The following is a 10,396-nucleotide window of genomic DNA, read 5'->3' on the forward strand; positions in this document are numbered from 1 at the left end:
TGATTATCTGTCCATTTGCTCTGTGGCTTACACTGAGGTGGCCTTCTGCGCAGCGGGCCGTGACTGGGCTGCCCCACCTGAGCCTCCCTGGGTACCTGGTCCAGTGGTGGCAGTAGCCCTGGAGAGCCTCACTTAGCTCAATGGTGAGAATCACCCCTCTCCTCCACCCTCCAGAGCCCTTCATTCGGTTGGTCTTCTTGAACCATAGCCAGCGCACCCAAATCTTGAAGAGCTCTGCAGCCCCCACATGGGCCCAGACGCTCATCTTCCAGCACCTCCTTCTGTATGAGAGCCCTCAAGACACCAAAGAGAGCCCGCCACTTGTGGCATTGGAACTGTGGCAGCGGGACTCCCAGGTACGCGGGCTGGGCTGGGCAGAGTGGAAGGTGCTCCAGCGGGCCTGGCTCCCGGGGCACACACATTAGCCCTTTTCCCAGACTCATCAGGGTCCCAGGGGAGGAGCCAGAACCCACCAGCTTGGCACCATATTCTGCAAACTTCCCTCCCTCCAGGGCAAGGAGAGCTGCTGGGGACGGAGCATATGGTCTCCGGTGGTCTGGCTGGATGTCCAACATCGGGTCCTGCCCCCCATGAGATGGCACCCCCTTGCAAAACAGCTGGGGGAGGAAGAGGGCGAGGTCTTGGCGTCCTGTGAGCTGATCCTCGAGACTGAGGTACTGGGAGAAGGGCCCTGCAGGGAAGTGTCATGCTCAGTGCCCACCTTGCCCCTGGGCCCCTGTGACAAGTTCCCACAGCCAGTGGTCCCCAACTACCCCTCAGGAAAGGCCCAGGGCCTGGAATCAGCACGGGGAGCCTGGGGAACCCAGCTGGCCTGCCCAGCATCTGCCCTAGCTCCCCTTCCAGCATCCGCCCACCGGCTCTGGGGCCTCCTCAGCTGAGCTCTCTCGGGGGCCTGCTTGGGTGGGATGGAGGACAGCAGGACCAGCCCCAGGGCTTCATGCTCCTTGTCCCCCCACCTCAACCCTTCAGAGTCTCAGAAGGAATCTGCCAATCTTAAGTGTCCCCTTGAAGAATGGGGTCTACGCACTCCCCAAGAGCATGCAGCCTACGCTAAGGAAAATGGCAGTTGAGGTGATGACGGGGCGGGGCGGGGAGCGTGGGAGGGCGGGCAGGGAGTGTGGTGCCCTCTGCTGACCCTCTTGGGGTCCTCCTGACCAACTGATTCCAAAGCCAGCTTGGAGGAAAACAAGGGAGTAAAGAGCAGAAGCTCTGGGAGAGTGTGCGCAGTGATTTTATGGCACATCTTGCAGCAGGGAGCAGACAGGGACGCAGTATTCATGGCTGCATGAGCCTCCTGCTGCTCCTGCTGCAGGGCTACTTTTCAGAGAAGGAAATGGAGGCTCTGAGAGGCAGTGGCATGGGGCTAAGTGGCAGAGCCAAGTTAGGGCCAGGCCCTGCCTAATTCCAAAGCCAGGGCGTTTCTCACCTTTTGAGAGTAGCATGGAAATCCCCACACAGGAACCTATGCGCCCGGCCACACATCTGGCAAAGAGCAAAAGGTGGTCAGGGCCTGTGGGCCCTGGATTCGCCCCCAAGATGAGGCCCAGGCTGCTTCCTGCGCTGGTCCTGAGAAGGGCCTGACGAACAGGGGCACGGACATTCCCTGGGATGCTCAGTGGCTGCCAGTTGAGAGCACAATCACAGGGTATGGGCCACTGGATGGCACGGCGTTCTGTGGGAGACAAGTCAGCAATGAGCCAGCTGACAATAGGGATGTCTGAGAAATCTGGGCTTTCGAGGTAGCCAGCCTCAGGAACTCCCTCCTGAGAGAACTGATGGGAGGCCAGACAGGGCAGCCGGTGAGGAAGGACAATATCTGTGGGGCAGTGGAGGTCAGTGAAGGACAGTCGCAGTGGCCACCTCCCTCAGGAGGGAGGACTGAGCAGGAGCTGAGGACAACCACAGATCACCTGGCCCTGCGTGCTCCCTGATGCACCGTCACTGCCAGCACAGCTCCCCTCTCTGCCAGGACCCCCTCACAGAGGCGCTGCCACCCCCGACCTCTCTCGCAGATCCTGGTCTGGGGGCTCCGCAACATGAGGCAAGTGCGTTCCCCCCAGCTGCTGGTGGAGTGCTGGGAAGAGGCCGGGCACACAGAGCCCATCAGGAACTTCCAGACCAACCCCAACTTTGCCGAGTCGGTCATCTTCTTCACACTGGTAAGAAGGCCCCACGCAAGGGCTGGGCTGCCTGCTCCTGGAGTGAAGCCTCACGGGGCCTCTCTCTGGGCTGCAGTTCATGCCCACAGAGGAGGCCTACGCGCTGCCCCTCATGTTGAAGGTGGTGGACAATCAGGACTTCGGCCAGCAGACTGTGGTGGGTCAGGCCAACATCGACTCCCTGCACCCCTACTTCTGTGACCCCTGGGCCTCAAACTATGTGCCCCCACGGCTTCCAAGTAAGCCTCCTGGCCCTTCTCCAGGCCTCACCAACAAGCCTGCATGGGGAGGGACAAGGTCCTCCCCCTGTCCCTCCCCTCTCCTGAGATTCATGATTATACTTTCTCCACAGAGCTGGCAGTGAACAAGCGCCAGGTAAGGAATAAGCTTGAGGTCCCACTTTCTTCCACACCATTTCCAGGACACAGCCCTTGTCAGAGGGGCTCTGCTCCCTGTGCCCCCTGCATGAGGCTAATTGTACACAAAAACTCTAAAGCAGTGATTCTCAACTCGGACTGTACATTCAAATTGCCTGAGAGTTTAAAAAAATTCTGAGCGCCAGGCCAATGACCAACTCCATCAGAATCTCTGGGGGCAGGACCCAGGTGTCAGCATTTTTTTCAAGAGCCCCGCCTCCCCCCGCCCCCTGGGGTGATTACAATGTTCTCAGGCTCAGACCTACTGCTCTAGAGCAGAGCTTGTCACACTTGAACTCACAGGACTCCTTGGGACCTCTGAGTCAGGAGGTCTGGGGTGGGGCCTGAGGTCCTGCCATTCTGAGCCCTTCAAATTTGGTCTGAAGCTGTGGGCAATGAGAAGTAGGAACTGGGCTCACTCTCCTTGCCCCAGTCTCACGTCTGAAGACCTCTAATGAAAGGCCTGTGGGCTGCCTGGCTGCGCCTGACTCACCCCCTCTCCTTTCTCAGCTCCTAGATTACTTCACTGAAAAGTTCTGGTTCAAGTCCAGCGAAGTCGAGGTGATGTGGGCTCAGCCCTGGGGAACAAGAAGCAACTCCCGGCGGCTTGGGAGGTGGGGGTAGCGCGAGCCTGGGCAGAGAAGGGCCAACTGCCCCTCGTCCCAGCCAGGATGAATACGAGGAGGTGGTGGACTGGTGGAGCAAGCTGTTCTGGGCCACAGGGGAAGCCAAATCCCTGAAGTTCAAGGACAAAGACTACCACACCCTGGAGGTTTGGAAGCCCCCAGGAGGGAGGCTGCTGAGGTGGAATAAAACCTGCTGGGAAGGCCAGCAGACCTAGCCCTGATTCCCCTGGGAAGCACCAAGGTGTGGGGGAGCTTCCTCACTGCCACCCCACTCCAGGCCACACCTCTACCACGCTCACCCATTCAGGGACCAAGGCTGCCCGGGCCAAAGGAGGCAGTGCTGACCCTGGGACTGCTAACTGGGCAGACACTTGGGGGACAAGACCTGGGAGCTGGTGGTCCCTCAATCCCCCATCCCAGGAAAGACCGCCTCTGGCCAAGCCCAGGCCTGCTCCCCAGCAGCCTGGGTCCCACGCACCCTCCTGCAGGTGTACGACTGCGAGCTGGAGGCTGTGCCAGCCTTCCGAGGCCTGCAGGACTTCTGCGAGACCTTCAAACTCTACAAGGAACAGCCCAAGTCAGACAGCCCTGTGGTAGGGGAGTTCAAGGTGCGTGTCTAGCGGGTTTAGCTGCCCTGTCTCCTCAAGCTCCTTCTGTCCCCAGAAGACTCTAATAAAAGCCCTGGCTCTATATGTCCCTTATAGGATGGGACAGGGAGGGCTTGAAAACCCATTTTTGGAAGTGGGGAAGCAGAGGCTGACCTCTGCAGGGGTTCAGAGTGACTCCCCTTGCACAGGAAGGGTGAGGGCCTTCTCATCCCGGCTCTGGCCTGTGCTGGTTCCCCGAGGCCGGAGAGCCTTCGAGGAGGAGTTCAAACCTGAAGGGGCTGGGGCTGGGATGGGAATTCACATCAGCAGAATGGGGATCACCTGGCGAGCACAGTTCCTTTGCCCAGCGCCCTCCTAAACAGGGGTGGTCCCTGAAGAGCATCTCTGCTGCACCTGCCTCTACCCATCCTTGTGGCCCTGCCATCCTCACACAACCCACTCTCCTGAGCTTGGACCAGGGCCCCTCCGGGAGGGTTCTATAGAGTCGGCTGCCAACACTAATCTCCCCAACACACGCACAGGGCCTTTTCCGCGTCTACCCCTTTCCTGAGAACCCAGAAGACCCTCAGCCCCCCCGCCAATTCTTGGTTTGGCCTGGTAAAGAGGACTTCCCTCAGCAATGCTTGGTGCGGGTGTACGTGGTACGAGCAATCAACCTGCAGCCTCAAGACTACAATGGCCTGGTAACGAGCAGCCCCAAACCTGCAATGCCCATCGTCCAGGGCTCCACCCAGCCCAGGCACCTCCCATACCCTACCCTAAACCCTATGTCTGGGAGCTCCCTCAGGCTGCTGCCACCCACACTGCCACCTCCCCACAGGCTCCATCTGGTGCAAGGGGCTCATTTCTGCCCCACTCCTGCCCTCCCTGACCAACCTGACTGACTCCCTATTTCCTGTCCTTCCCTCACTTGTGCCTAACCCCCAGTGTGACCCTTACGTGATCCTGAAACTGGGACAGACAAAACTTGGCAACCGGAACATGTACCTGCCCAACACTTTGAATCCCATCTTTGGCATGTGAGCTGCCCAACTTGCCCAACCCCACTCTCCACTCCCATCCACACAGTGCCAGGAGAAAGCTCCAGGAGCAAAGAACTTGCATTCCTTTCTAGCCGCCTAATTCCTAGCATGGAGTCTTATGCACTAATGGAAGATGAATGGGTGGGCAGCACAGTTCTACCCTCTCTCTCACACGCTTTGTTTGGGAAGGGAGCTGAGTTCCACACCCAGGCCTATCAACAGTTACTTCCTGACATACAGGGGGATGGTTATTGGCAGACAACAGTCATCCAGGCTCTGGTCTCCAAAGTCACCGGGCAAACCAGGGGTTGGAGCATGGCCCATGGGGCAGAGGTGCTAGAGGGGAAGCATATAGGTAACATGGTGGTGGTCCTGTAGTCTCCAACACCCTCCCACCAGGATGTTTGAACTGAGCTGCACCATCCCCCTGGAGAAGGACCTAGAGATTGAGCTGTATGACTTTGACCTGCTTTCACCTGATGATAAGATTGGAGCCACAGTAATTGATCTCGAAAACCGACTCCTGTCTGGCTTCGGAGCTCGCTGTGGGCTCTCCCAATCATACTGCCAGTAAGAGTGTACCTGACCAAGGGCAAGGACATAGAGAAGGGTGGAGTGAGCCCACAGCCCCCTTCCAAGAGGCCTGCATCCTGAGTTGGAGAGCTGGGGCCTGAACCTGTCTTCCCCGGCCCCTACACTGGGCATCCTGCAGCTGAAGGCAGCATACTCTGCAGGACCCACACCCTTCCTCTCACATATCCCCACAGGGCAGGACCCTTTAGGTGGCGGGATCAGGTGCTCCCAAGCGTCCTCCTGGAACACCATGCCAAACGGAAAGGATTGCCTCCACCTGTGTTCAACACTGCGGGTGACTCTGTTTATTACAATGGGAAAAAATTCAAGCTGCGACGCTTTGGTGAGAAGCACTGCACACACTGCCAGAAAGCACAGGCCCAGGCCTCAGAAACCAGGGAGGCTCCAGGAGGGAGGAGCCACAGAGGGCATGGCACCCCTTTCCCCTTCCTCCTGTAGAGGGCAACCATGGCTACTGTCTAGGCTGGGCACTAGGAAGGTGGGGGCCTACTTGGGAGAGGGGGAGGCTAATGACCTCAGGATCCTCTCCTGTCCCCTTCCAATCTAGAGCCCCAGCCCCCTACTGCTCGTTACTTGGGACCCAAGAAGGAGCGCCTTGCACTGCACCTCCTGCACACCCAGGGGCTGGTACCCGAGCACGTGGAGACCCGCATGCTGTACAGCAACAGCCAGCCAGGCATTAACCAGGTACGAGGCTGGAGGGTCTGGAGTGGGAGACAGGTGCACACCCATCCAGGACAGAGCCTAGGAGGGTAAGAAGAGGCTGGGCATTCAGAGACATACATGGGCAGGAGACATGCACTGCCTGCAGGTAATGAGCAAGAAGCCCCAGTGACACCTGAGGACGGAGAGATTCAGAGATGGAAAAGTCACGTTCAGGAAAGCTAGGCTGTGCGTCCACTGCAGGACGTGCTGAGGTGCCCTAGCAGCCAAGGCCAAGCCTGCCCGCAGTCTCTCCTGAGGGAGGGCAGGCCAGCAGCTCCAGGCGCGGTGTGCAGACATCACAAACCTGGTCTGACTGTTAACCTCAGGATCCCGGAACAGAAGGAAGCAAACCCCCACAGGCCCCTATTATCACCCACCCTCTACCTGCCAGAATGCTCACTTCCTTCTTCACATTTCTCAGGCTAATGCCACGTTCTAGACACAAAGTTCTCTGCTGAGCATTTTTTAAAAAGCATTCTCATTAAACCTATTTTCTAAAAAAAAAAAAAAAAAAAGTTAAAAATTAGGTCAACTTCAAAAAAATTAAAATTACATCAGATAGTTTAAAAGAATATATATTTATTCCAGCGTTGGCAGCTCCACCCTCTTCTTTCTCACCAGTTTCATTTCTCTTAGACCTCTGTGCTCTGTGGATAGCTTCATATCCCTGGGATATGCTTACATACCCTAAAACAATCTGGAAATCTGGACTGGAAACTTCGATCACTCTGATTCACTAAGCTGGTTAATAAATAAATCCCCAAGCCCATTCTGGAGCCCTCCAGAAACTTCTAGCATCACCTGCTAAATGGCATTAACCCTCCAGACCCCAGTTACAAGTGATGCCCCAGTCCCATGACCATCAGCCTCAAAGCCATCATACCTCCCAACCCGATGCACTATTCTCCCAGGCAAAAACAGGAAAAGGGGAAGCTGGTGGGTGGCTGCCTGACTTCCTGTCTGAAGTCTTTCCACCTCAGAGACTGTCCCCCCATCTCTCAGTGCTGAGAACATGGCCTCAGCAGACCTGAGCACCTGGAACAGGGCTGAGGACAAGGGCAAGGAACCCCTGCCAGCTAACCTATCTCTGCTCTAGGGAAAGGTGCAAATGTGGGTGGACATCTTCCCCAAGAAACTGGGGCCTCCTGGCTCCCCAGTCAACATCCTGCCCAGGCAGCCTAAAAGGTGAGTGTGGGCTCACTTCCTTACCTCCACACTTCCCGGGCGGCCTTTCCAGGGGTGGGCACCAGTGCACTCAGTACTGAGCAGCAGGCATGCTTTCCTCTGCTGGGAATCCTGGGGTTCCTTTCCCGAGTCCCGCCAGTACAGCAGGAGTGTGGGCATGGAGGGCGGCCACCCAGGCTGCCACTGGGGAGCAAGTCCTTGGCACAGCCTCAGAGTGCCGTGGCTGCAGGTATGAGCTGCGCTGCATCATCTGGAGAACTGCCCACGTAGACCTGAAGAGCATCAATTTGAGTAACGAGAAGATGAGTGACATCTACATCAAAGGGTGAGCAGAGGAGCAGACTCCAGCAGAGTTCCCCAAGTCCCCATTTCTAGCTTTCCTGTGGGTCCTCCTTGTCCTGGGTGACATCTCTCCACTTCCACTGCACCTGGTGTCTGCTGGTGGCCCTTCATACAGGGCTCCAGCTCCAGGATGGGGACAGTGCACATGAACCCCAGGTGAGAGGACTCTGACCCCAGGTGGTTATTCGGGCTAGAGAAGGACATGCAGAAGACAGATATCCACTACCAATGCCTGACTGGGGAGGGCAGCTTCAACTGGCGGTTCATCTTCACCTTCGACTACCTGGTGGCTGAGCAAATGTGCGTCCTAAGCGAGAAGGTAATGAATGTGGAGGTGGGGTTCTCTTCCTGTTCCTCCCTTTGGAGACTTGCAGCTGCACCAGAACCCTTGGAATGAGGCCTCAGGCGGAAGCCCTCTTCCTTGACAGTCCATCACGCTGGGAAGTGGGGTCCTAAGATGGCTGAGGGGACTCTCCCAGAAAGTGGCAGTGACACGCTCCTCTGCCATCCTTCAGGACTACATATGGAGCCTGGACCCCACAGTGACGAAGTTTCCGGCCCGGCTCATCATTCAGGTCTGGGACAGTGACATCTTCTCCACTGATGGCTTCCTAGGTGAGATCCTGGCCTAGGGCCCGTGACCTCAGGATAGGGAGTTCCTTCTTGCTGATGTCATTTCTCTGGCTCAGGGGTCCTGGAGCTGGATCTGTCTGACATGCCCCTCCCGGCCCAGCATGCAAAGCTGTGCTCCCTCAAGATGATGGATACAGACCCCAAGTGGCCCCACTTCCTCCAGCACAAGTACTTCTCCCTCTTTAAGAAGAAAACTGTAACCGGCTGGTGGCCCTGCCAGGTCCTTGAGGATGGCAAATGGCACTTGTCGGTAGGAGCACAGGACTGCTGTGCCCCATCACTGTTCTAATTGATCCCTGGGGGCCTTATCTAAATTCCCTTTCCTTTGTGGATTTAGGAGGAGGCTCCTGCTACCCTAACTCAGCCCCCCACCCCCTGCTGTGTTTCCAGGGTAAAGTGAAGATGACACTGGAGATGCTGTCAGAAAAGGAAGCCTTAATCAGGCCAGCAGGACGTGGCCACTCAGAACCCAACCAGTACCCTATCCTCCACCCTCCCCTGTAAGGGTCCTTCTCCATAAAGCTGAGCTGCTGGGACTGGCAATATACTAGGGGTGGTGATCGGGAGGCCTACAAGTGGAGGGGTAATTACTTCCTGCCACCTCAGCTCAATGCTGCAACAATCAGGAGAGAACAGTCATGGGGGTGGGGGGGCAGAAGTTGCTTTTGAAAAAGAAAGGGCTTTGCTGTGGAAGACTTGACCTGAAGGTCCCCTCTCCCCTCCATTCTCGGACATCAACTCTGCTCATGGACAGGCGCACCAACACCTTGCTCTCATGGTTTCAGTCACCTGTTAAAAACTTCTGCTATGTTTTCTGGAAACGCTACCGCATTAAAATCATAGTCATCTCAGCCGTAACGATTGTCGGGTATATGCTGTTCTGCTTCATATATTCAGCTCCAGTAAGTGACAACCATGGGGATAGGGACAGGGACAAAGGCACTGGTTGCTCTTGGGCTGCCTCTGGAGAGAGCCTTCTGGTTGCTACCTTCAGCTGACTGTTGCCTGTTTTTTCTAGAAATATTTGGCCATGAGCTGGATCAAACCTGAGTTTCGGCTGAAGGCGCCTATTAATACCATCAATTCACTGAAGAGCAATGCCAGCTCTTCCGACCTCACCATCCGGCATCCGAACCTGGAGTCTACAATAGGCAGTCAGCTGAAACTCCTGCAGGAACCCATGAATCACCTTTGAGCTATTTTTACAGAACTTCCAGCCCCACAAGGCTGATCTGCCCATGTGTGCCTGGCTTTTCTTTGCCACTGTCAGCTCTACCCTGGAGCTTCCTGCCAATTCCTTGTTTCTATCTTCTAGGACAGCAAGGGGCTAGGGATATTCTGGCCATTCTGTTCAGAAACCACTTCCAGCAAAAAAGGCAAAGTTGTAATTTTCCACTGAAATAAACAAGCTTTGTAACAAAGCCGCTTTGTAATTTGGGGGGTTGAAGACCATATGAAAGGTTGAACATGCCAGCCTTTCGGACAAGACTCACAGGACAGGAAGCAGTGACTCTCTCCTTTCTGCACTACCTCCAGTCTTCAGTCTCTTCCAGTCTAAGGGGCTCTGAAGTCAGAGGAAAACAGAGGGAAAGGGTGGCAGTGAGGAGAGAAATGGCTCCATGGGGTAAGTAGCGGGAGCCACACCAAGAACCAGGCACTGCCCTCCTCTAGGACAAACCTGGGGTCACAGTGCCCAGAACAATATTCAGCCCCATTCACGGTAGGAAACATTTGTTTCTAAGACAAAATACAAGAGCTAGGACAGAACACACCATGTTTGGTCAGATGGCTTCCTTGTACCACACATCTCTTAAGGCAGCCCAGGCTGGGTGGGGACTGCATTTCATGTCTTCCCTGTCCTCTTTAAAGAGCCTCAAGGTGCTCATGAGCTGAAATCACACAAAACCCACAAGTTTGAGCTCTGTCACTCACATGCTCCCCTCAAGAGGAAACCCCCCCTCTCCACCACTGCCTAGGCCATCTCAAGAGCCCACCAACATCCTCCCACCACAGGGGTCTATCCAATCTCCCCTTGACCTCAAAGATGACAAAAGAACCACTTGCTTTTTTCAGTTCTCCTTGGTC

At 56.0% G+C, this 10,396-nt stretch overlaps 1 protein-coding gene across 1 annotated transcript in view; it reads left to right on the top strand.

Annotated features, from left to right (window-relative positions):
- FER1L5 (fer-1 like family member 5) overlaps positions 1-9,542 on the top strand; it is a gene marked incomplete at both ends in the record, with an annotated part of 45,900 nt that extends 36,358 nt beyond the window's left edge. The window contains 23 exon segments of the mRNA XM_081156440.1: positions 175-356; positions 513-674; positions 991-1,092; positions 2,034-2,180; positions 2,257-2,419; positions 2,533-2,555; positions 3,107-3,157; positions 3,267-3,368; positions 3,711-3,830; positions 4,352-4,513; positions 4,758-4,849; positions 5,252-5,422; positions 5,620-5,768; positions 5,994-6,133; positions 7,248-7,336; positions 7,566-7,661; positions 7,856-7,997; positions 8,194-8,293; positions 8,368-8,561; positions 8,702-8,811; positions 9,066-9,213; positions 9,330-9,503; positions 9,507-9,542. Of these exon segments, the coding sequence (XP_081012566.1) occupies positions 175-356; positions 513-674; positions 991-1,092; positions 2,034-2,180; positions 2,257-2,419; positions 2,533-2,555; positions 3,107-3,157; positions 3,267-3,368; positions 3,711-3,830; positions 4,352-4,513; positions 4,758-4,849; positions 5,252-5,422; positions 5,620-5,768; positions 5,994-6,133; positions 7,248-7,336; positions 7,566-7,661; positions 7,856-7,997; positions 8,194-8,293; positions 8,368-8,561; positions 8,702-8,811; positions 9,066-9,213; positions 9,330-9,503; positions 9,507-9,542 (2,855 nt within the window).
- Between the last annotated feature and the right edge of the window lie 854 nt (positions 9,543-10,396).

The sequence above is a fragment of the Miniopterus schreibersii genome (genome assembly GCF_964146895.1).
Source record: "Miniopterus schreibersii genome assembly, chromosome: 13".
Lineage (NCBI taxonomy): Eukaryota > Metazoa > Chordata > Mammalia > Chiroptera > Miniopteridae > Miniopterus > Miniopterus schreibersii.